Source organism: Erythrolamprus reginae, chromosome 6 (assembly GCF_031021105.1).
Source record: "Erythrolamprus reginae isolate rEryReg1 chromosome 6, rEryReg1.hap1, whole genome shotgun sequence".
In the NCBI taxonomy this organism is placed as follows: domain Eukaryota; kingdom Metazoa; phylum Chordata; class Lepidosauria; order Squamata; family Dipsadidae; genus Erythrolamprus; species Erythrolamprus reginae.
This window is the reverse complement of record NC_091955.1, coordinates 60,931,733-60,956,653: the sequence shown is the minus strand read 5'-3', so window position 1 is coordinate 60,956,653 and position 24,921 is coordinate 60,931,733. Positions and strand designations below refer to the sequence as shown.

General features: G+C 38.5%; 3 protein-coding genes across 4 annotated transcripts in view; 2 read left to right on the top strand and 1 right to left on the bottom strand.

Moving 5' to 3' along the window:
- The window catches only part of ARHGDIB (Rho GDP dissociation inhibitor beta), a 114,071-nt gene that overhangs the window by 25,755 nt on the left and 63,395 nt on the right, over window positions 1-24,921 (bottom strand). The gene's annotated exons all lie outside the window — the stretch shown is intronic.
- Window positions 6,398-18,677, top strand: PDE6H (phosphodiesterase 6H). Its single transcript, XM_070755966.1, has 4 exons — window positions 6,398-6,477; window positions 10,279-10,458; window positions 12,140-12,180; window positions 16,513-18,677. The coding sequence occupies exons 2-4, from the start codon at window positions 10,322-10,324 to the stop codon at window positions 16,587-16,589; spliced, it is 255 nt and encodes an 84-aa protein (XP_070612067.1). The 5' UTR covers window positions 6,398-6,477; window positions 10,279-10,321; the 3' UTR covers window positions 16,590-18,677.
- The window catches only part of AGBL3 (AGBL carboxypeptidase 3), a 54,909-nt gene continuing 53,159 nt past the window's right edge, over window positions 23,172-24,921 (top strand). Inside the window, exon 1 of one of the 2 annotated variants that reach the window (XM_070755959.1) lies at window positions 23,172-23,293. The gene's annotated coding sequence lies outside the window, so the exon portion shown is untranslated. Of the gene's footprint in view, window positions 23,294-23,613; window positions 23,735-24,921 lie in introns of those variants that run through there. The other variant, XM_070755957.1, reaches the window with a different exon arrangement.

Below are 24,921 nucleotides of genomic sequence, written 5' to 3'. Positions count from 1 at the left end.
AATGTTTCAAATAAAATATCCCAAGTTCAACAACAGATTTTCTTTAAGCATGCACTGAAGATCTGGTAATGAAAGATGAGTCATCTACCAATAAGTAAATCTACTCCCAAACATCTAACTTAATTACTATAATCTAACTGAACAACAAGATATTATAACTGCACTTTTGTTACAGAGGCAACTGCTCTATTTTGGTGACAATCTTTGATTACACCACTTAGTTGCAGATGTTTAGCCTCTGATTCATGCCATTACAAGGCAGCTGCTTTAATTCATGTCCCTAATTGAAAACTGAGTAAAATTCATAAGGTACCATAAGTGATTATCCATGAGCATGCTGATTAATTACGCAACAAAGATTTTGCTGAGCATCCTTTTTGAAAAGTTGTGTGGTTCATTGTGGAGGGTAAGAATCACACTGCAGTCTTTTACCTCTCTAAATAAAGTGGAAATATCTATTGATTTTAATAGAACATACTTCCAAGTTGACATATATAGTACTTCCACCTTATTATCTTCTCTGGTCATATACAGTATTTTAATCTTATTCTCTTCCTATTAAGTCTTATATGGAAAATATACCTTGTTCCTTAATTCCTTGATTTTGCTTCAGTAATTTCCTTTAAAACTGTGAATTCTTTGCATTTTAAAATTATTTTATTTGTGTAATTCCAATATGAATTTCACATTTTCTTCCAATTTAAATTATAAAACAGTAAAACTCATGCACATTGTTTTTGTAAAATACATCAATAAACAAAACTGGGAGGGAGATTGGTAAATAAGGAAGGCAAATATGGAATACATAGCATTATAGATTATGTTGATTTGTTAATTTTTATTTTACTTTTATTACTGAACATTTTCAGATTTTACGTCAGTAAGAAACGATACTTTAAAAAAATGTTATCTGTGTACTGTGTGCGTATGTAGCTACTCAGACTGCTACCTGAAGAAAACTCTGGATATGGGAACAACCACCTAACCAAATAAAACTCAGATTTTGAATAAGAAATGTTTTAAACTTCCTTTCTTCCGTGTGATTAATCATAGCAAACTCCTTGTCTTGCAAACTGACATTTTATTACAGTAGCTTTCAGCTTCTGTATAAATCAATCTAACTAACCTACATTATTATCTAAAAATAACATGCTGCTGTTGCTACGGTAATACTAAATGCCATATTGGTATACTGTATAATAAAAAATCATACATCCATGATTTGATAGCGTGGATAAGGCCAACTTGGCATGGATAAATGAAATCTGGTTGGACTTAGAGGGAGATGGTAATATGAAGCTCTACATCTCTACCCTGGGGTGGTGAGATCTTTTCCCAATTATCTAGACAGAGGGGAGGTTTGGATGGGAAAGAACATTGGTTTGATCAACCAACAGAAGACTTAGTAACTGTGGGTTTTAGGGCCTTCCCCCAGAATGTGAAGATGCCACTCAGAGATTGTCTCCCCTAGATTTAACTGGTGCACAGTTTAAGATGTCTCTTCAATTCCCATCCTCTGATTGAAGGGCAGGTGGCAGCCATGGCTAAATGGCCTTGGAATAAGTCCATTATGTGCCTCATTTGCACCTACCTCCTGGTGGTTCCAGTCTGCTTATCTTATGTTTCCACAGCTTTGAGGTATGCATCAGTTGTGCCCTCTCCTGGACTGGGGTCACTCAAGCTGTCTTGGCCTCCAGATTGAACAATTGCAACATGCCATATGTCCCATACACTTAAAGAATGTTTGGGAGCTTCACTGGTGCCGAATGCAGAAGTGCAAGCCGTTAATGCAAGCAATATGTGACACCATTACTCCATGAACTGCACTGGCTTTTTCCTGGGGGCAATTTAAAGTAGTGGTAATACCTTTAAAGTCCTTCAGGCTAGACACTGGTAACTATGAGACCTATGAAATTGTTTTTACCTGTCCCACTTAGTCCAACAGGCACCATATGTTCCAGCAGGATATGCCATTGGCTAAGGAGTGTCAGCTAGCAGGGTGTTGTGGCCAGTGGAGCTGGTAGTAAAGTCAACTGGTGAGGAGGTTGGGGAGGAACTTGGGCCAATCCTGAAGTCTGGGGAAGGCTCTGATGGACTTCTGAGTCAGAAGCAGAGATAGAGCCCAGGTCATCTGACATTTCCCAGCTGCCTTTGGAGTCAGAGATAAGTGGGGAAGAAGAACAGTTGGGGCCTATTCCAGATGCACAGATGCACAGAGCTGTCAGGAGAGGAGAATCACTTAGGAACAGAGGCTGACTCAGGAAGAGAGGCAGAGAGGGACATTGAATGGCCCCTCCCTGGCTGGGGAATAAATAGAAGCAAAAGGAGAGTGGTGGTGGCAGGAGAGAACAGTTCATATTTCTTTCGGAATATTTGTTTATCATGGTTCATGCCTCAGAGACGACTTGCCAGGAATTAAGCTTACAGCTTTGATGATTGGAAGCTCTCCTCTGGCAATTATCCAAGGACTGATAAGGTCTATTATTGCAATTAACCAGTAGAAGGATTATCGCCTGGACTTCTCTATGTGTGAATGCCATGAATTCACAGTACAGTACTTGAATAAAGAGGCCTGTTTTGTGACCAGCCTATCACACTCTTGGGCAAAGCATGTCAGCCATTTCCTCTTTTCAGTGGTCCATGAAAGTACATCTACTTCTAGCTCAATGTTCTGATAAGCTTATCGGTCATCTATCAGTGATGCTTTAAATTCCTGCATAGAACAGGATGATAAAATTAAATGCACCTTTTCAAATGAACAATTCTGTGAGCTTGGTTTTTAGCTTTAGTCATCAGAATGTATTAGGCTGTCCCTGAACAAAGCAAATTTGTAGGTGCTAAAAGACAGTAGCTATGTAATTTCTTAATAATTGAAACAGACTCATACAGTTCATATATCTGCCAACACACTTACAAAGAAACTGAAATTTCTTCATCCTGGGTAAGTGCTATAATTATTAGGTTAATAAAATGTAAGGAGTGAAGGGGGAAAACATGATAGATAGAATCTCCATCACACAAAAGTTATTGTTTTTGTGCTTAGCTTGAACAAAATGGCTTATAGACTGTTTGAATATTGTTAAATTCTTTATTAAAGTGAAATTTGACAAAGATAAAATAAAACTGGAAGATATTTTGCATAAAACAGCCCACTCCTACCTCGGGAGAAAACTACAGTAGCTTCCAGTTTCTGCCTGGGTGCAATCCAAGGTGTAGGTCATCACCTTTAAAGTCCTATATATGGCACAGGGCCAAGCTACAGTATCTGCAGGATTACCTTTCCCTAAGGACACCTATCTGGCATGCTTCTAGTCCCTTCCCCTAAATATTGCCATCTGATGGGAACTAGAAAGCATGCCTTTTCTGTGGAAACCCTTGCCCTATAAAACAATCTGCCCCCTAAATTTTGGCAGCCTCTACCCTCCTAGCCTTCCTTAAAGTTTTGAAGACCTGGCTTTTCCCCCAAGTGCTGGAATAAGATGGAATAATTGCATATTAGAAGGTTGACATGGTTTCAGGTCTTTGTTGTTTTTCTATTTTATATGTTGCCTTAATTTTTTTTTAATTGAGAGATACCCAGAATTATTTAGAAGATGGGTGTCTATGTTATTTATTCTAAATAAATAAATCTCAATACAGCTTGAAAAATTTCTTTAAATTGGAATATTTATTATTTTTTATTATTATTATTTATTGGATTTGTATGCCGCCCCTCTCCGAAGACTGATAAATAGGCAAGAAGAAAAGGATAAGAAAATCCATCATAGCTAACACAGACCAAACTACCCAGGCAAGGAATTTGAATTTTAGTCCTAAAAGCATTTAGAAGTTAATCCTTTAGAGCAGTGTTTTTCAACCAGTGTGCCGCGGCACACTAGTGTGCCGTGAGACATGGTCAGGTGTGCCGCGAAGCTCAGAGAGAGAAAGAAAGCAAGAGAGAGAGAGAGAAAGAAAGCGAGAGAGAGAGAAAGAAAGAGAGAGAGAGAGAAAGAAAGCAAGAGAGAGAGGGAGAGAGAGAGAAAGAAAGAGAGAGAGAGAAAGCAAGAGAGAGAGAGAAAGAAAGAAAGCAAGAGAGACAAAAAGAAAATGAGAGAAAGAAAGAAAGACAGAGAAAGCAAGAGAGAGAAAGAAAATGAGAGAGAAAGAAAGAAAGAGAGAGAGAGAACAAGAGAGAAAAAGAAAGCAAGGGAGAGAGCAAGAGATAGAAAGAAAGAGAGAGAGAGAGAAAGTGAGGGAGGGAGGGAAGGTGGGAGAGAGAAAGACAGAGGGAGGGAGGGAGAAAAAGAGCAAAAAAGAGGAAGGAAGGAAGAGAGAAAGAAAGAGGGATGGAGAGAGAGAGAAAAAAAGAAGGGAGAGAAAGAAGGAGGGAGAGAGAAATAGAGCGAAAGGGAGGAAGAGAGAAAAATTTTTTGTCCAAACTTTTTTTAGCCACCCACCCCCCTCAATGTGCCCCAGGGTTTTGTAAATGTAAAAAATGTGCCGTGACTCAAAAAAGGTTGAAAATCACTGCTTTAGAGTGTGTGTATGAGAGGAGGGCGTGGAAGGAGTGTGTGTGTATGGGAGGAGGGGAAGGATGTTTCAGTCCAGTGCCTAAGAAGATAATTTAAGTAGATGTCGTAACATGCATATTAGTAGCTCAGTATATGTTGCAGTTTTAGTCACATCGCTCACCTTTTGGATGACTTTCTAACGCATAAGCATGTATTTTCTTCTAAATGGTTTTTTGATATGATTTTCCATTACTTTTGTTGATTGCTTTGGCTCTTTTGACCAAATAAAATTTTTCCTCAATCTTGCGCTTCTTTAGAAAGCTAAGCAGCAACACTTGAAAAATCAAGAGGGGGCCAAAATAATTATTAATGTTATTGGTGTTGCTTTTTATTTCTTTAGCTATTACACTTTTGAAAAAGTGTGTCTTTTGGGCAGCTTCTGAAGATTTAAAAAAAATCCAATTGTCTTGAGTTTGAAATTCTCTCAAGGTTTTTCCATTGTGTAGCTTTAAGCAATATGACTCCTGGGGCTAAATACTGGCTGGAAATGAACCCAGGTTAAAAATTGTCTTTCATTTTGAGCCCTTTTCTCTACTCTAACTACAATGATCACCTACTATTCTCTCTGGACCAGCTAACCACAATTGATGATCCCTGATCCTTTATCCTTCCCACCCATGCCAGGAGAGCAAATAACAATGGCTTTTTTCTCTGTCCTGCCCATAGATAGAATGTTTGTATGCATGCTTTTGGGTGAGTCCCCTTCACATCTCTCTAGAGCATCTACAAATGAAAGTAGAAAAGCTAAAAAGTGTTGAAAACAATAGAGCAAAGAAAAACAAAATACTGGCCTTTTTATTGTTTTGGTACAGTAGTTGAGCTAAAAGAGGAAGTTGGTAAAACTCTTGTTAATTTCAAGAAAGAAATGAGTGCCTTAGCATTTCACTATTTCATGTATGAACGTGCAAAAAATCTCACTGGATAAATAAGTTTTGAAGTCTAAATTACAAGAAAAGGTGACACAAATCATACTACACTGGGCAATCATAAGCTTTGCATCTGATGCATTAATTTGGGAATACAGTACTGTAAAAAAGACATAAGCTTCCGTAGTTAAATAGCAGTTGCTCTTTCCTTATGGACTTTTTCATGAAAATGGATAAAAATAAACTGGCAATTTCTGAATGTACCTGTATGTGGGAAGAAGGGAACTATGTTAGTAATTACATTACATTAATTAATTACATAATTTATGAGGGAATTGATTGTAAAGATTGAAATCATTTCAATCTTCACTTCTATTTTTTTCCTTTTCTTTGCTCGATTGTTTTCAAAACTTTTTATTTTTCCTACTTTTCTTGTAATTTATTTCCGTTTATCTTTATTTCTTTAATAAAACTATGTAAGAAAATAATACCAGTTGCCCTCTCCATGAATCAGCAAAATGTTTCTATTGAACTTGGGGAGCTAGATGAGCAATTTTTTCAAGGCAATAAATAAAAAAGATCAGAACTACGGTATATTTAAGTGTTTTGTCTAGCATTGTTGAATCTATCAGTCCAAGTATCTATTTTGCCTTTCCTAAAGGATCAGAGATTAAATCTGAAAAAGGAATGGATTAGGAAGAAACTGAATCCAATTAGCATAGAAGCATTCCTGTTTACAAGTCAACAAATAGGAGGAAAGAAGAACAGAGATTAGCACAAAAGTAGGTTGCCATCTGATAAGAACCTTCTAGGGACAGATTAAACCAAGTAAAATTAGCCATCAACGCAAACAAGATGGATTGACTCCTATGCTAAACAAGGATATGTCAGAGGCAATTACACTGAGTTGAAACTGGCAGAGAAAAGTGGGGAGAGAAAGAACATCATTTGAACAGTAGTCTTACTTCACTGCGATTGCCTACACTGATTTGGTCACCATTGGATTACTTTTTCCAAGAAGCAATTTTATTAGAAGAATAACTGGACATTTCTTGAGTAAGGTAAGAATGTAAATAATTTTTTGGTTAAGACATTGAGGGGGAAAAGTCCAAACATAAATAAGTAGGCAAGTGATCAGGTGGAGAAGATGTTCAGTTAGTGTTAGGCCCTGGATGTATTATAGCGATGTTGAACTCCTAAATAATTTATTTGAAATATATAAAGTGTAGTCTGATTTGATGAAAGCCATCTAGAAACAGATTAATTGGCTTATAATTAGGCAAGGTCGTTGTAGAGAACCCATTGATGTTTCTGGTTTTGGTGTGAAATAATTGCTATATGACATAGAATAGAATAGAATAGAATAGAATAGAATAGAATAGAATTTTATTGCCCAAGTGTGATTGGACACAAAAGGAATTTGTCTTGGTGCATATGCTCTCAGCGTACATAAAAGAAAAAGATACATTTGTCAAGAATCATGTGGTACAACACTTAATGATTGTCATAGGGGTCAAATAAGCAATGAAGAAACAATCAATATTAATAAAAATCTTAGGATACAAGCAGCAAGTTACAGTCATACAGTCCTAAGTGGGAGGAAAAGGATGATAGGAATGATGAGAAAAACTAATAGAATAGAAGTGCAGATTTAGTAAAAAGTCTGACAGTGTTGAGGGAATTATTTGTTTAGTAGAATGTGAGAACTTTTTGTTAAGGATGAAGAGTTTTTTCTTACCTACTGTTTTTAATGTGAAGACAAGCAAAATAACTTCACTTTAACTGTTCCCATTTTTTGCCATTTCTTTAAACAGCATGTTCACATACAAAGATAAAACAACTGGCCCTATAAAGGCTGTCAGGAAATCAACAAAATTAACAAAAAGTTTGGTTCTGCTATAAATGTCACTGTCAGCCTGGTTAATGATTTATCCTCATCCTCCTGTTTTCCTTGTCAGGAATGGATTCTTAAAGCAAAATACAATTTATAACTAAAATGTTACTGGGAAGAAAAGTACAGTGGTACTTCTACCTACGAACACCTCTACTTAACAACTTTTCTAGATAAGAACTGTATTTTCAATATTTTTTTTGCCTCTTCTTAAGAACCATTTTCTACTTAAGAACCTGAGCCCAGAAAAATTTCTCAGGAAATTTGAGAGCAGCATGAAGGCCTGGCCAGTTTCCTTCCATTCCCCCTGGGTTTCTCTCTCTGGTGCAGTGCATGGGAGGCAGCCTCGTGCCGGGTGTATGGGAGGCGCGTGCTCCTTCTCGCTGCCTCAGAGTCCCTCTTTTTTTTAAAGCCTTAAAGTTTTGGATTTTTTTGATTCCCCTCACCTCACCTTCTTTCTTCGGCAGCGACTGTCCTCCTCCTCTTCTTCCTCCTCCTCCTCCCACCCAAATTCTGAGCTTTTATTTCTTTCCTAATGGGTTTGCACACATTATTTGCTTTTACATTGATTCCTATGGGAAAAATTGCTTCTACATACAAAATGTTCTACTTAAGAACCTGGTCACGGAACGAATTAAGTTCTTAAGTAGAGGTACCACTGTAATTGCTAGTCCAACCCGCAACAATGAGCTAATGTCTATTTACTCACACATACTGTATATGCATACATATTTATACTCACTGCTTTTAACGGGACTAAGCAATAGCAATAGCATTTAGACTTATATACTGCTTCATAGTGCTGTTCAGCCCTCTCTAAGCGGTTTACAGAGACAGCATATATTGCCCCCAACAATCTGGGTCCTCATTTTACCCACCTCAGAAGTATGGAAGAATGGAAGACTGAGTCAACCTTTACTTCCAAAGTAAACATAATATTATTTCCCGATTAAATCCCCACTGAATTCAATATAACTTTTTTCTGAGTGAACAAGCTTAGAATCTTATACAAGTTATATATCGGCAAAATGTAATTCCAAATATAATTCTTAGGCTTATAGTTATAGGAGATGTAAACCTAAATTGTATGAAGTTTGCTGCATTTGCTGCATCACAATGCAAGCTGGTAGAGATAGTAAGTAGAACCCATCCTTGGGTAGGATCATAAAATATAGAAAGTAATAGAAACTGAAGAAGTTAAAATGCTTTTGGACTTTAGAATTCAAACAGACAAACACTTGCTGAACAACACACCAGACTTAATAATTGTCGGTAAGAATGACAAAATAAAATCTGGATAATGGAGTACCTGAGCAGTACCTGAAAAAAGCAGAATAGGTGAGAAAGAACTAGAGAAGGTATCAAAATACAAAGACCTGTAAATGGAAATAGAATGACTGTGGCAAAAGAAAGCAAAGGCAGCATCAATAGTAATAGACACCTTGGGTACAATCTCAAAACAACTGGAACAGTATTTGAATATTGTTGCCACTGATAAAATAACCATTGGTCCAGCAGTGAATTGCTCCCAGTTCGACCCAGTTCTGTGAACTGATGGTGGCGGTGGGAGGCTCTGGCCGCCAACCCAGGATGCCCACCACCCCCAAGATGCTTCTGCGCAGAAGCCTCACATGCACGTGCACTCATGAGTGAACCAGTAGCGACGGGGTTTAGAACCCACTACTGCATTTATTTTATTTATTTATTTTGTCCAATACACAATAATACACAATGATGGTAATAGAGCACACCTTCGAGGAAATAGAATTAGAGAAAGAATAGAAGAGAGAGTATAGGATAAAATAATCAATGAGAGAATAGAAGAAAGAGATAGAGATAGAAGAGAAGATATATGGGATATAGGAGAGACAATAGGACAGGGGTCGGAAGGCACTCAAGCATTGGTCCATTGCAAAATGCAATTAGAACAACTGACATTCTACCGCAATACCTTTAGCACCAAAAACATTAGCATCTGCCTATCTTAAGTTCTTAAAAAGACTTAATAGTTTGCCAAATTCAACATAAACATATGGCTGATTGTGTGATGAACCAATAATATGTTACTAAATATATATGCAAACAAATTCCACCAAGTAAAAGACCTAGCTACTAAGATGTAATCCTGCGGTTTTGTAGATGTAATTTTTATTTATGAATACTCTCAATGCTCCGAATGATCATTTTTAAAAACCTGATTATGTGAAAAGAACTCAAGACTCTATTAAGAATATATTGTTATGGTCTGATAATAAGCCTTTGTGTTTTTTTAAATAGCAATCTCTCTCATATCTCTGAGTACATAAAAAGAACAAATAAAAAGTATCGAAATTAAAATACTTATAAGGAGCAGAATTTAGTAGCATGTGACTTTCCATATATGAGAGACAAAGTTTAAGACAAGCACTGATCTTATTCTGATATGAAATAATAAAGGAATAAATATGGAGGAGTAGAATGAGATTAAACTTATGTAAGCATAAAACCTATAGACTGCAAAGGAATATTGTTATCTAAGCTAAAGAAAAGAACTCTAATTAGTACATTTATCTGTATTTACTAAATAGACGTCCATAAATTCACTGAAGATAATTTAAATCCATTGCAGCATTATTTTATGAGTGTTTTAAAATATTAAAAAATAATTTGGAGATTATAAAGATAGATATAACTTCTCTTTTTGTCAATGTCGATTTTAATTCAGAGGTCATTTTATCACTGATAAAGAAGAAATACAGATTATTTATACATGAAATGAAACAAAAAAGGGGGGGAACCTAGATCCTCTGCTTCAATTGGGTGAGAGGAAAGAGAGAAGTAGCATTATGTAACAGTATTAATTAGTCGATCTGGCTTGAAGTGTATAATGAGTTTGTACTAATTAGATTGAATTTACAATTTTTGTGGCATCACATGTTATATAAGACCCTCTCTTTTCCAACTTTATTAACGGCACTATTTTGTCTTTTAGAAAGGAGAATCTTAAAAAACCAAGAATCTCACTGTAACTCAAGATGTCTGATAATGCTGCAGCTAACCTCAATGCAAAAGATTCAACAGGGCCAACTACCCCACGCAAGGGGCCTCCTAAATTCAAGCAAAGGCAAACAAGACAATTCAAGAGCAAGCCTCCTAAGAAAGGAGTAAAAGGGTAGGCCTTATTATCCAGAAATCAAATGCTTACATATCTGAAGATTCTGCAACAGCCTTCTCCCACTTGTTTCTTCCAGAAGACTTAAATTGTGGCTTCCTTAGCTCTCAACTGGTCTAGTCATTGGCTTTTTCAAAGACTTCTTGTATCAGGGCTGCCTGATAGCTTGATGATGCCCAATTACACTTCCTACTGTATAAGCAGTGAAGGGCTACCAAAAGTTTTACTACCACACTGTGGGAGTGGCTTATGCAGGATGCCCTGAATTTTATTTCAACATCTTTCAGTGCAAATTGGGTGCTCTGGGGTGGAGCGCCATTTTTGCTACCCCACTGCATTTCCCCACACGGTCCGGGCAGCAGCCTGCCCCTGTGTAGAAGTATTTAGTAATTACAATTACTAGAGGCATGACCTTATTATTCCCTATTCTCCACTATAAATGATCCACTACATAACTCCTTAGAAGCAAGGTTTTTGAGTCTAGTGGAACTTTCAGATAAATATGAATAGCAGTAAAAATACACATTCTTGGTGGGAGGGGGAATATTTATTTATTTATTTATTCAATATTTTTTTAAATGCCACCCTTCTCCTTTGACTCAGAGCAGCTTACAACATGTTAGCAATAACACTTTTTAACAGAGCCAGCATATTGCCCCCACAATCTGGGTCCTCATTTTACCCACCTCAGAAAGATGGAAGGCTGAGTCAACCTTGAGCCAGTGATGAGATCTGAACCGCTGACCTGCAGATCTAGCAGTCAGCTTTATTGGCCTGCAGTACTGCACTCTACCCACTGCGCCACCTCAGTTCATGTGCATGTAAATTAATATATGTGTGACAATGTGTAGGTGTGTATCCTTCCTTCATTTACTGCTGCCTTTAATTTTCTTCGCCTTCCTTGTGTTAATTCTCATTTTTAAATGAATGTATATTGTAGATAATACATAGAAATTATACTATACTGTTTCAAACCATAGTATAAGTTGCAAGTGCTGTAGATAGCTTGGTGTAATCTTAATGAAGTGAAAGGGAAGAAGCCCCATGATACATAATGGATGTATTTATTTATATACATAGGATTACCATATATTGTAAATGGAATTGATAAGTCTACTGTAGCTGGTAAGAGCTGGTCAACATAGTACTCCTTTCACAACTAAAGACATAAAATTAGTCCAGTTTCTTGGATTACTTATAAAATGGAATAGTAATGAAATTTTCTGAATTATCGAATTGAATAACTATTGTACTTGCCAAAACCAGCACCACTTTGACTATTGGCTTACATATTAAATATGTACACATATAATTATATTTAAATGGGACATATTTCTATTTGATTAATTTATATTTTAGGTCTTAGATAAGATACCCGTGATATGTGCATAGTTATAACTTATTTGAAGAAATAGATTACATCTTAATTTACCGGTACATTGTCCTTCTATTTGTCCAGTCTACATTTTAGATCAGAACTCTGAATGGCAAAACATGATAATTCAACAGTAACATTGTAATGAAAGCCACATTCAAGTCCTAGAGTTGAAAGAATTCTTACATATTCATTTTTTGTCATTCTGCTCTTGGGTTGGGAAAAAAGTATTGTTGTATATATATACATTTTTTCTCCCACCCTCCCTCCCCCTCATTCATCTTTCTCTGCTTTCTTTGTCCAAAGTTTTGGAGATGATATTCCAGGAATGGAAGGACTTGGAACAGGTAAATAATACAGGAAAAGTGTGTTATAAAAAATATTCTATTATGACTATTGAATAAAAAGAATAATCTTATGACTTGGTTCATTCACCTAATTAATCTCCTATGTATAACCAGTAAATTTTGCACCAGGCATCTTTATGATAAATTAACCAGTTGGCTGGTGCAGTTCACTCTATAGGCCAGAAACAAACTGGCAGTTTGATTAATCCTTTATCATTGCATGTGCCACCTATTTGAAAAGACTCTGATTTCGACTCAAATTCACGCCATTATCAGCACATATATGGAATACTGCAACGCACTGTACATAGGCTGCCTTTCCAGTCAGAAGATACAAAATGTTGTGGTCTACAGCAGTATTTCCCAACCTTTTTTGAGCCGCGGCACATTATTCATATTTTCAAAATCCTGGGGAACACTGAAAGGGGGGGGGGGGGCGGGCTAAAGAAAAGTTTGGACAAAAAAAACCTCTCTCTTCCTCCCTTTCGCTCTATTTCTCCCTCTTTCTCTCTTTTCCTTCCTTCCCTTCTTTCTCTCTCTCCATCCCTCTTTCTTTCTTCCTCTTTTTTGCTCTCTTTCTCTCTCCCTCCTTCCCTTCCTCTCTGTCTTTCTCTCTCCCTTGCTCTCTCTCTCTGTCTCTCTTGCTATCTCTTTCTTGCTTTTTTCTCTCTCTTGCTCTCTCTCTCTCTTTCACTGTCTTGCTATACGTCTCTTTCTTTCTCTTTGCCTCTCTTGCTAGCTCTCTTTCTTTCTCTCTCTTTCTCTCTTGCTATGTCTCTCTTTCTTTCTTTCTCTCTCTCTCTCTCTGTGCCTCTCTTGCTAAGTCTCTCTTTTTCTCTTGCTATGTCTCTCTTTCTTTTTCTCACTCTGCCTCTCTTGCTATGTCTCTCTTTCTCTCTCTCTTTCTCTATCTCTCTTTCTCTGCCTCTCTTGCTGTCTCTCTTTCTTGCTCTGTCTCTCTTTCTCTGCCTCTCTTGCTATGTCTCTCTTTCTCTCTCTCTCTGCCTCTCTTATATGTCTCTCTTTCTTTCTCTCTCTCAGCTGACTGCAAGCAGGAGCCCTGACGGCGGCAGCTGGACGTGCTGCTGGACACCGTATATGTCAGGCACGCAGCGCCAGCATGTACGACGGCCAGCAGCACGTCCAACCGCCACCGTCAGGGCTCCCGCTTGCAGTCAGCTGAGAGAGAGAGAGAGAGAGCGATCCCTCTCGCCGCCGCCATCTCCCCGCGACTGCCTGCGGCCGCTGCGGCCACCCCCCCCCCACTCCCATCGCCAGTGCCCTCCCGCCGGGCCACAAAGGACACTTGCCGTCGACGCCAGAGAAGCTCCAGCTGGGCGGGGCGCTGCCGGTACTTCTGTCCTGGGGCTCCCGCTCGCAGCTGTCCCCCGCCTCCTGCTCGATGCCGCGGTTTTCGGCGCTCTCCTGCTGGGCCCCAAATAAGGAAGGCGGGAAAAAGGCGCGAAGAATGGAGCTCTCCTTTTTCCCGCCTTCCTTCTTTGGGGCCCAGCAGGAGAGCGCCGAAAACCGCGGCATCGAGCAGGAGCCGGGGGACAGCTGCGAGCGGGAGCCCCAGGACGGAAGTACCGGCAGCGCCCCGCCCAGCTGGAGCTTGGCGGCACACCTGGCCATGTCTCGCGGCACACTAGTGTGCCGCGGCACACCGGTTGGGAAACGCTGGTCTACAGTGTTTCCTATAGGTACTGATGTCCAACAGTCTATTAAACTTGTGCTTAAAGCCTAGACTGGATGCCAATATAACTTCTGAATGCAATTTAAAACACTAGTTTTGATATATGTAACCTTCTAACTTTGGCATCAATGCATCTCCACATAATATAATCTAAATTATTAAGGATTTTTTAAAAATTCATGTTCTTCCTGGTTTTCATGTTCTTCAAAATATCTCTACTCAGTGGTGAAATCCAAATTTTTTTACTACCGGTTCTGTGGCTGTGGCTCAGCGGGCGTGGTGTGGCTTGATGGGTATAGTGTGATGGGCGTGGTAGGGGAATGATACTGCAAATATCCATTCCCACCCCACTCCTCGGGGAACGATATTGCAAAATCTCCATTCCCGCCCTACTCTGCGGCCAGCCAGATATGGCATTTGCTAGTTCTCCAAACTATTCCGCTACTATTTCACCAGAACCAGAGGTGGGTGTCTCCCGATTTGGACTGGTTCACCAGAACTAATAGCAACCCACTAGTGATGTCACAATGATGTCACAGAACCTATTCTGTTGGTGCCGGTCCGTGGACACCTCCTTCTTTGGGGGGAATTTGTTTTGGATTTTTTTCTTCTGTACATATGCAGAAGCAGAGTTTCTGGCATTGAGCATGCACTATCATCTTCTTTTCATGGGGTGGGGTTGGATTTTTTAAAAAAAATGGTACTGCGCATGCAGCCACATAATGCAGCCACGCACCATGTGAAGAAGATGGTAAGTTAGAACCCACCCCTGTCTAGAATCTGTCAGAACCTGTTGGATTTCACCCCTATCTTTGGTTCTTTATTTCATTTGAAATCTAGCCTTTCTGGAATCATACACGTGGTTCTCTTATTTCAAATCCTGGCTACAGTATTTTAATTGATTGCCTCCTTAATTCCTTAGGGAAGCTTTCCATTATTCTAGAACTGTGATGGCAAACCTATGGCACGTGTGCCACAGGTGGCATGCAGAGCCAGTGGCACACAAGCCACTTATTTTCAGCTCATACGGAAACTTCAGGAGGGTCTCCAGAGGGCATTTCCCCCTCTCCAGACTCCAAGGAAGCCTCTGGAGCCTATGAAGGATGAAAAATGGGCCTACCAGGCCCACTGGAAGTCTGGAAACAGGGCAGCAGGGGGTCATGAATGCATGTACATGGGGGCAGAGTGTGGGGGTCCTACACATGCATGTGCAGGGGGCAGGGCGCATGGGAGACATTGAATTATGGGTGTGGGCACATGCACACTTTTGGCCCCCGAGGGAAAAAAAGGTTCGCCACCACTGTTCTAGAAGATACTGAATCTGATCTAATATATTATGAAGTTACAGTGTAAAATTTCATCACACATTATTTTGAAAGAATTAGTATATACACTGATACCTGAAAGTATAATACTCACCTATTAAGGAGGTGGAAGACTTTTTATTACAACCAGTTATAACCTGTGTTTGCCTTACTGGCAAGCTTTTTGTTTGGCCAGGTTAATGTTCTCTGTTCAAGCCCAATCAAAGTTTGTTTAGTCACACATGCTAAGAAAAACTGAGACTTCTGTGTGTATATTCTAAATGGCTTGGTAGTGCACAAAGTTAATGATACTCCTTTATTTAATCATTTGGTAGGACAGAAAAAGAGAACCCTTGTATTAATGCATTTGTCTTTGAAAAAAAATTGGGGAGCTATATCAGTTTTTACAAATAAATAAATTAGTATAATGTATCGCTAAGTGCTGATTATTTGTACCATATATAGCCATGATGGCGGACCTATGGCACATGTGCCACAAGTGACACGTGGAGCCCTCTCTGCAGGCACACGAGCCGTTAACCAGCTCAGCTCCACTTCACATGCATGATTGCCTCCCGCCGGCCAGCTGATTTTCGGGTCAGACAAGCTCATGCTTTCTCCTCACTTTCTGCGGACCATGTCTTCCCAGATCTGGTTTTAGAAATGAAAGTGAATGACATTTCAGACCAGAAATACAAAATAGCCATCAATTCCTAATGTGACTAATAGCATATGTTGGAAAAAGGGCTGCTTTCTTGCATTTCATATTCTTGATTTTCTGTGTAATTGAACACTTTAAAGTCACTTTAGAAATGAGTTCCAATTGAATAGCTAAATTCTTTTTGAATGTCATTACTGTTTGTTACAAAATAGTTTAGTTTTCCTTGTTTACAAAGTCATAGATCCTCAGAGCACGATTTTAAGTCTGTCATTTTCTGATTTCACAATATTGAGTAGAAGTCAGTGGTAATTCATAAATGTATATTCATTTATTCATATCAATCTTCCAAGAACTATCATTTCAGAAGCGAACAATTTTATTTACGTTTGAATTAAGTCTCTTACTGATCTTACTTCTAATAATTGAAAATTTGTTTTAGCAAGTAAATTAGCTTAGAACATTTTTTGTTTTACTTGTTATATAATACTCCATTTTATTTTTTATTGTGTTGAAGTAATCTTGTTTTAATCAGACTATTATAATGAAGTTATCTACATTTTAAGAAAAAACACCTGAGATGTTTTTGCATGAAATTTCAACTCATAGATATCCTTTTTATATGACCTTGTTATATAGTTTGATCAGTTGCAGAAATTTCTTTGTCTCATTTGCAGATATCACTGTGATCTGCCCCTGGGAAGCTTTCAGCCATCTCGAACTTCATGAATTGGCACAGTTTGGAATAATATAATCAATCAAAATTCCTGCTTGGTTCTAACAGCATCTGAAGCTCCTATCTTCATTACATACAATTCTTGTTTTCATCCTTCCATCTAAAATATTAACATTTTACACAACAGATGGTTTTGTAAATAAGGGTCATAATGTGAAACTTTGGTCTTAGATTCATTTTTCAGAAAATTATGAAAGTCTGCTGAAGTATTCACATGGTTAATCAGCTAAGAACCTTGAAAGATTGTTTCCTATGAAATAGCTTGCATTTTTTTCTAAAATAAAATTGTTAATATCTAGAATTTTGAAATCTAGAATTCCTCAAGAATTCCTACTTTTGTACATTTTATATATACATACTAAGGGTGGGTTCTAACTTACCTCGCTGCCAGTTCACTTCCTCCCACACTACATGGGCATGAACACTCTTGTTTTCATGAATTGAACATTTCAAAGAGAACTAGTTCAACTGTTAAGAATATTGAAATGCCCACTTCGGGCTTGAGATACTGAAGGACAGAGAGTGGCAGTAATTTCGATTACACAATCTGTTCTACTTACCTTAACTCTCCTATTATCCTTAGTATAAAAAAAGAGGCAACCTGCATTTAAATGAAAATCAGCTCATAGTTTAGACAGTTTTTGTAAATTGAATGGTGATCAGGTAGGGACCCAATTTAAGTTTTTCTGATTTCAAAATCATTGTAATGCTTACATTTATAAATTAAACCAACTAGTTTCAGATATCATGGTCTCACTGGTGGATTTGGTTGGTAGATTTAGTTTAAAAAAAGATGTTTCTCAAATAAATTAATAGTTTTCTCTATTTTTTTATTCCAAAATGGGTGAAATTTTCAGTAAAAATTAAGCTTCTTTCAAAAATATCTAGTTTTCCAATGAAGACTATAACTTTCATAGCTATTTTATGAAGAATGTGTCTTTCAATACTTGATTTTAGAGAGACATTTTTTTTGCCGTCAATAGTGATAAGCACATAAGTTACCGTACCTTACTTTACCACACTTATTCAGTATGAAATAGAATTTTGCACAATTCTGATTTATGGGTTTTTCTCCCTTATACAACTCACTCATTGTGAACCAGCTAAGCTGTATTGTAACATATAGATCCCAATGGTATCAAGTTTTTTATTGGTGCTTCCAGACACAGCATTTACTCTCAAATGGCTGATTATATTCACATAATCTATTTTTGTGCATCTATATTTATTGTTTGCAATCTCCAATACTTCTACGTCTTCTTCCATCTTTTTCCTAGCCAGAAAATGTCATTAAGAAAAGGAAAAGCAGAATAGCGCACTTGGAATAGGCCTAGAAAATTCTAGGATAAAAATGTTGCTGATTTGGGAGTTGCACATTACCAATATTTGAAAGACAGCAAATTCTTATATATCTTATTTTATTAATGAAAACAAATAAAGGGTGAATCAGAAGGAAGAGCAAGCCAATCCTATATATCTGATACGCTGGATCTGGAAACATTTTACCGTCATATTAGCAGCATGGCCACAAAACTCTGTAACCACTGAACTGACGGATTTCTGTACAGTGTGGGATTTCACCTTAAATGTCTTCTATATGATATTCAGGATGAAATATGTTATAATATTTCACTGTCTCATATTTTGGGAGTTATTCATTTTTCCTTTTTTACTGTTGATTTTAATTTGTATCTTTTAGAGATGGATAGGGGTTGCCAGAAAATATTTTATTTAATTTTTTATTCATCAAACTTCTATACTGTTCATCTCACCTAAGTTTACAAACAGAAAACCATTAATTTGCATATACATAATTACTTCTGAACATGCATCTGTGGTTCAGTTATTAATTGGCTTCTTGGTAAAATTTTCTTGCATTTTAAAATGTTTTTTATTTCTAATTATACTTTTTATTCTATTTTCCCTTGAAATTTCTAGTTTCTCTGCTCCCTGAATCCCCTATTTTCTAATATATTTTTATATGGCAACCCAGACACACATTGAATGAATTGGAAATCAATCACATAGATTGGAAAATGGAGTTTTTCCCACATAAATGTTTAGGATTATAGTTTGAATCATATTTCTCTTCAATAAATAAATAAATAAATAAATAAAATCCCTTTCGTAATTCTTGTTCTCAATTACTTAAGAGGTGATGGTGTCTCAGTCATGGCTTCATCTGTTAATACAGTGATCCCTCGATTAGCACGGTCTCGATTAGTGCGAAACGCTACAACACGGTTTTTCAAAAAATATTAATTAAAAAATAAGTCCGCGGTTTTTTTTCTACACCACGGTTTTTCCCACCCGATGACGTCATACGTCATCACCAAGAGTCACTTCTCTGTCTCTTTCTCTTTCTTTCCTGTCATTCTCTGCTTCAATCATTTTCTCATTTCTCTTTTTTTCTCACCTTTTTTCTATCATTTCTCTCTCTCTTTCTCTCCCTGTTGCCGGCGTGGTATATGAGAGAGAAAGAGAGAGGCAATCATTTTCTCATTTCTCTTTTTTTCTCACCTTTTTTCTATCATTTCTCTCTCTCTTTCTCTCCCTGTTGCCGGCGTGGTATATGAGAGAGAAAGAGAGAGACAGAGGTCGGGCGCATTACCGGGAGGTGGAGGCGGCGTGGGGACGCTGGGTGCCGGGGACACCGAGGAGGGGGTGGACGTGGCCTCTCAGCTGCAGAGCCGAACAAGGGCGGAGGCAACGGCGGAGTCCGGCGCTGGGGCCATGCGGGGCCGCTCATCCAGGGGGGCGTGGACTGGCAAGTCGCCCTCCTTTCTCTCTCTTTCTCTCTCTTATACCACACCGGTAACAGGGAGAGAAAGAGAGAGAGCGGAGGGCACCTTGCCGGTCCACGCCCCCCTAGATGAGCGGCTCCGCATGGCCCCAGCGCCGCCCAGGCAAAGGGGAAACCCCAAGATCGCTTGCCGCTTGCCGTATTGCAGCGAAGGAGGCGAAGCAAGGCTCCAAGCTGCAATACGGCAAGCGGCAAGCGATCTTGGGGTTTCCCCTTTGCCTGGGCGGCGGGAAGACCAAGGGAAGGTTCCTTCAGCCGCCCAACACCTGATCCGCTCCGCAGCGCGGCAGCAGCAAGGAGCCGAAGATGGGGTTTCCCCTTTGCCTGGGCAACGGGGAAACCCCATCTTCGGCTCCTCGCTGCTTCCGCGCTGCGGAGCAGATCAGCTGTTGGGCGGCTGAAGGAACCTTCCCTTGGTCTTCCCCGCCGCCCACACGCAAACTCCACCATCTGCGCATGTGTGGCCATGAAAAAAATGGCGCGCATGCGCAGATGGTGTTTTTTACTTCCGCACCACTATAACGAGGAAATCGATTAGCGCGGGAGGTCTTGGAACGTAACCCCCGCACTAATCGAGGGATCACTGTATTTATAAATACTGTATAGTTAAGAATATAAATATGCCCTTGTTCTTTTACTATACACTTGTTTTAAAAATTGCAGTAATGCTTGAATTTAATTCTCATTTTAAAACTGATGCATGCTTCATATCGATAACATTCCTCATGTAAAATAATTAATTCCAAAATAATAGTACGGGTAGGAATGAAGGGGGGTGGAGTCAGAAATATGGCTCCTGGTATCCTAACATATATACCATATTTTTCAGAGTATAAGATGAACCTTTCAACCCCACAAAAGAGGGTGAAAACTTGGGGGCATCTTATACACATGTAGCCCCACCCATTCTTTGATTTCTACCTGCCGGCAATTTACCTCCTCGCAGCAAACAGCAGCAGAGCCTGCTTAGCACAGGCCACTGATTATCTGCCTCCCAACACTCAGCTAATTGATTGAAGTTTCCAGCAAGCCCACATACTAAAATAAAAGTGAAACAAAAACTGCAGAGGCAAATTGCTGGAGTGGTCAGACTGTGCTGAAACTGGCAGTTTATTTTTTTGCTGCAAGGAGGTAAGTCAATAAATGCCCATAGAATATTCAAATTATTAGACTTATTTTTTAAAGACTGCTTTATTATTAACTTAACAAAATGAAGAAGCTTTTTAAAATAAATGCTTGATCTGAAGAGGCCCAGTGCTATTGTATCTTATATTAAATAGCAGAGAATACTTCCAGAAAGCCACATCAATTTTAAAGATCTGTAAAAATATTATCTGAAATGTAACAGTATCCTGTTTTAGTATTAGGATAAGGCAGCTGAGTTAATTCCTCACTTAGTCATGTTTGGAGTAAATCTATTTAAATAATTGGGAGGAGTTAGTTGATTACATTTAAGAAAACTTTCTGAGATTAATATACTGCCATAATGTAGATTTCTCCAATTCTTTGCTATTTCTATGGGTCAGGCAGACATGCACAAAAATACATAGCAAACAGTGTATATTATCTGTGTTTTCCTCCCCCAAAACTAAGGTGCATCTTATACTCCAGTGCGTCTTATACTCCAAAAATACAGTAGTAGCTGTTTCATATGCTTTATTATCAACTTCCATTTCACGCATCTTATGAAAGCTTACTCAGAAATTTGACATAATTTCAGCATAGATCTTCCAATGTATCAATTAAATTAAATTAAATTTATTAGACTTGTATGCCGCCCCTCTCCAAGGACCCGGAGCAGCTCACAACATGCTATGAATCAATGATTGCTATTTAACTATTAATGTATATATAATGGATAGCAGATCACAAGTTCAGTATAAACCAATATTGTATACAAAAAAAGATACAATGCATTGTCAGACTCCCTGGAGTATTTTATGCCATTAGCATAAGTGTATCACCATGGAAACCACTAGTGTTAACATAAATAATTTATAAAACTTCCTCCTTAACCTCTTTTGTACTGTATATATATTATCCAACAGTATGTATGCTAAAGAACTAATTTTTTTTTCAGTCTCTCTAAACTCAATGTACTGTGTGTAATGTCAAAAAGGAAATACAGTATATATTATAAGGGCACATATCTTCACTGAACTGGTTTCTAAATTACAGTATATTCTATTATAAGAAATCAGTACTGTACCTCATCGACAATGCATCCTAAACTGACCTCAAGTCACAAATTCTGCTAGATTCCAAGTGTCGGAATCATTCAAAATCACAAATGAGGAAATTAAACACATAGGGAACCAACCAAAGTGTGGATTTGGTTTTACTGTTTATATAATGTTAAAGCTGTGTGATTAATGATTACATTTTAAAAATCTGATATAAATTGAATGTGAATTTGTAAGCAACAACTCTCAAAATGTTCATGAGCAGAATAAGACAGCTCCCATTTCTTTTCATTTACTGAAAGTCGTGGATTACTGATTCGCATTTCCCATGGATTGTCTTCTGCCCATGGAAGGGGAGCTTAGATCTAAATTTCATAATTTGTATTTATTTCTTTGGCAGGCTATGTATAAGAACTAGCTACAAAGATCTTTAAAAACACTTTTCCAGTGATGCATAAAAATATGATTTATATTATTATAACTCAGTTGTATTATTCATTCATTTGCTAAATTTTTCTTATCCGTGCTCTCATGCCATGCTTACATTTTGAATCATAAATATTAAATATTTGTTATTCTTTTCAATGAGCCATAGGTAATTCTTTAGAAATATAATTTCCAGGTTTGCTACCGTAAACAAGCAAATCACACTTCTTAAAGCTGAATTTAACATTACTTGCTAAAGATATTTATTATATTTAAAGAATTAGGATTCTTTCAGTCACAATCTTGTTCCAATTCAATTTAGCTGACTGTAAAATGCGATGCAAAATTATAAGCGCATAAAAAGACAACAGCAGAAACAGTGGCAAATTTACTTAACAGTTCTATGCTTGGCTACATTTCCATTTAATCACATTCCTTGCTCTTCTCAAATCTATTTCGGTGTTTACTGTCTATGTTTACACAATGGGAAATGAGAGTTTGTGGGCTGGTTCAAATTTCTTACATATTCCAAAAAATATCCCACATGCAATGTACTTATAGGGATATAATTGACAGTATAATTGGCAGTGCAGACATGCCAAATGCTTCCAAAGTCAGCACCAAAATACATATGCAAAGATAGATAGGTAGGTAGGTAGGTAGGTAGGTATGGATGGATGGATGGGATGAATACATACATACATACATACACTGCTCAAAAAAATAAAGGGAACACTCAAATAACACATCCTAGATCTGAATGGATGAAATATTCTCATTGAATATTTCATTTGCACAACTATTCCATTTGCACAACAGCATAAGAAATTGATTGTCAATCAGTGTTGCTTTCTAAGTGGACAGTTTGATTTCACAAAAGTTTGATTTACTTGAAGTTATATTGTTTTTTAAGAGTTCCCTTTATTTATTTATTTATTTATTTATTTATTCAGCAGTGTACTGTATACACACACATACAGTTTTTTTCTCAAATCAATTTTCAGTTAATACATCTATTCAAATACAAAAGCATGATAGGCTCTATACTTGTACAGGTGGCTGATTATGTGCAGCAAAATGTGGACAACTACAGCCAGACGTTGTAAAGCCCTCTGCTTTTCACCGCATGGGGATTCAGAGCTGAGAGGAACTTTTGTCAATCTCTGCCGGATCTTTCCAAAGATAGGAAGGCTGGGAGGGAAACGCACAATCTTCACAACGCCGCCGTGCAGGTTAAGCGCGCTTCTCGGCAACCTTTCCCTCTTTTTGTGCGCCTGGGAAGCGGTTTCACCAACTCCCTCTCGCTCTCAGTAAGTAGCAGAGTTGCGAAAGGGGCGAAGGGCAGCCGAAGCGTGTAAAGGCGACAGTCAAATATTTCCCTCTTTTCTCCTTCGCCCGTTTTCGAAGGGAAAGCGGAGGCATCAATTTCTCGTCTCTCCCGCCGCGAAAGCGGGGCGGCCTTTCCAAACCGAGCCGCCTCCCGGGAGAAGGAGCGGGAGCAAAGGCGAACGGTTCTAGGAAAGAACCGGCTCGTCGGGGTCGCTATAGCAACGCTCTCCTCTTCGAAATTCACGGCCGCCGCCATCACAGGCCACGAGAGGGTGCCGACTAGGCCACGCCCTGGCAGCACAGCGGTTTGACATTGCTGCGGGCTGGATGCTGAGGTCGAAACTGAATTTTAGCCATGCGAGGTTAGGGATTCCCCTTCTTTGCCCGGCACTCGGGAATCAGCAGTCACGCGTTGTACAAAGGTGAGGGGGAGAGAACCCAGTGGAAGTGTATGCGCGTCGCTGAACCCGAAGGATTCTAAGAGTGAGGAAGGTAACGGAAAAGCATCGCAGGCGGTGGATTACGCCAGTGTTTCCCAACCTTGGCCACTTGAGGATATCTGGACTTCAACTCCCAGAATTCCTCAGCCAGCATTCGCTGGCTGGGGAATTCTGGGAGTTGAAGTCCAAATATCTTCAGGTGGTCAAGGTTGGGAAACACTGGATTATGCTAAGGCCATAGCTTTATTGAGCCAAGCAGATCTCTCGACTAAATTGTCGACTACTAAATATTGTCGACTAAATAGTCAACCTATTCTCCAAAGCACCTAAGGGTAGAACAAAAAGCAATGAGTGGAAACTAAACAAGGAGAGAAGTAACTTAGAACTAAGGGGCGTGCCTTCCGTCTCCTGTCCTAATGTCTATGTTTTATTAGCATCATGTATATGAATATTATTATTTCTAATGTTTTTCTAAACTTTCCATTCATGTATATTGATATGATTATATCTTCACATTATGTTCTAGACAAAACAAATAAATAAATAAATAAAATAGCATGCAAGATTTTGAAATCTTCAGAACGCAAGTGAGATTTATTTATTTATTTATTTAATTTATTTATTTATTAGATTTGTATGCCACCTCTCTCTGTAGACTCGGGGCGGCTCACAACACAATAAAACCATTTATAACAAATCTAATAATTTAAAAAACATTTAAAAAACCCCATTATTAAGCAGACATACATACAAACATACCATACATAAATTGTATAGGCCCGGGGGAGATATCTCAATTCCCCCATGCCTGACGACAAAGGTGGGTTTTAAGGAGTTTACGAAAGGCAAGGGGGTGGGAGGATCTGATTGATGGATTATGGTCTGAGATAATTTCCAAACTCGTCTACTGAATATGAAGAATGGTTGCAAGAACTGAGCATGGCTAGTTTAATGAAAAGAAGGACCAGGAGAGACATGATAGCAGTCTTCCAGTATCTCAGGGGTTGCCACAAAGGAGTCAAGCTATTCTCCAAAGCACCTGAAGGCAGATCAAAAAGCAATGGGTGGAAACTAAACAAGGAGAGAGGTAACTTAGAACTAAGGATAAATTTCCTGACAGAACAGTTGATCAGTGGAACAGCTTGTCTCAAGAAGTTGTGAATGCCCCA

Bases quoted from the DNA above. Each gene is read 5' to 3' on its own strand.
- PDE6H (XM_070755966.1), top strand. From the start codon at position 10,322: ATGTCTGATAATGCTGCAGCTAACCTCAATGCAAAAGATTCAACAGGG. The intron at 10,459-12,139 runs GTAGGCCTTATT...CTTTGTCCAAAG, and splicing joins CCTAAGAAAGGAGTAAAAGG to TTTTGGAGATGATATTCCAG. The intron at 12,181-16,512 runs GTAAATAATACA...TCTCATTTGCAG, and splicing joins AATGGAAGGACTTGGAACAG to ATATCACTGTGATCTGCCCC.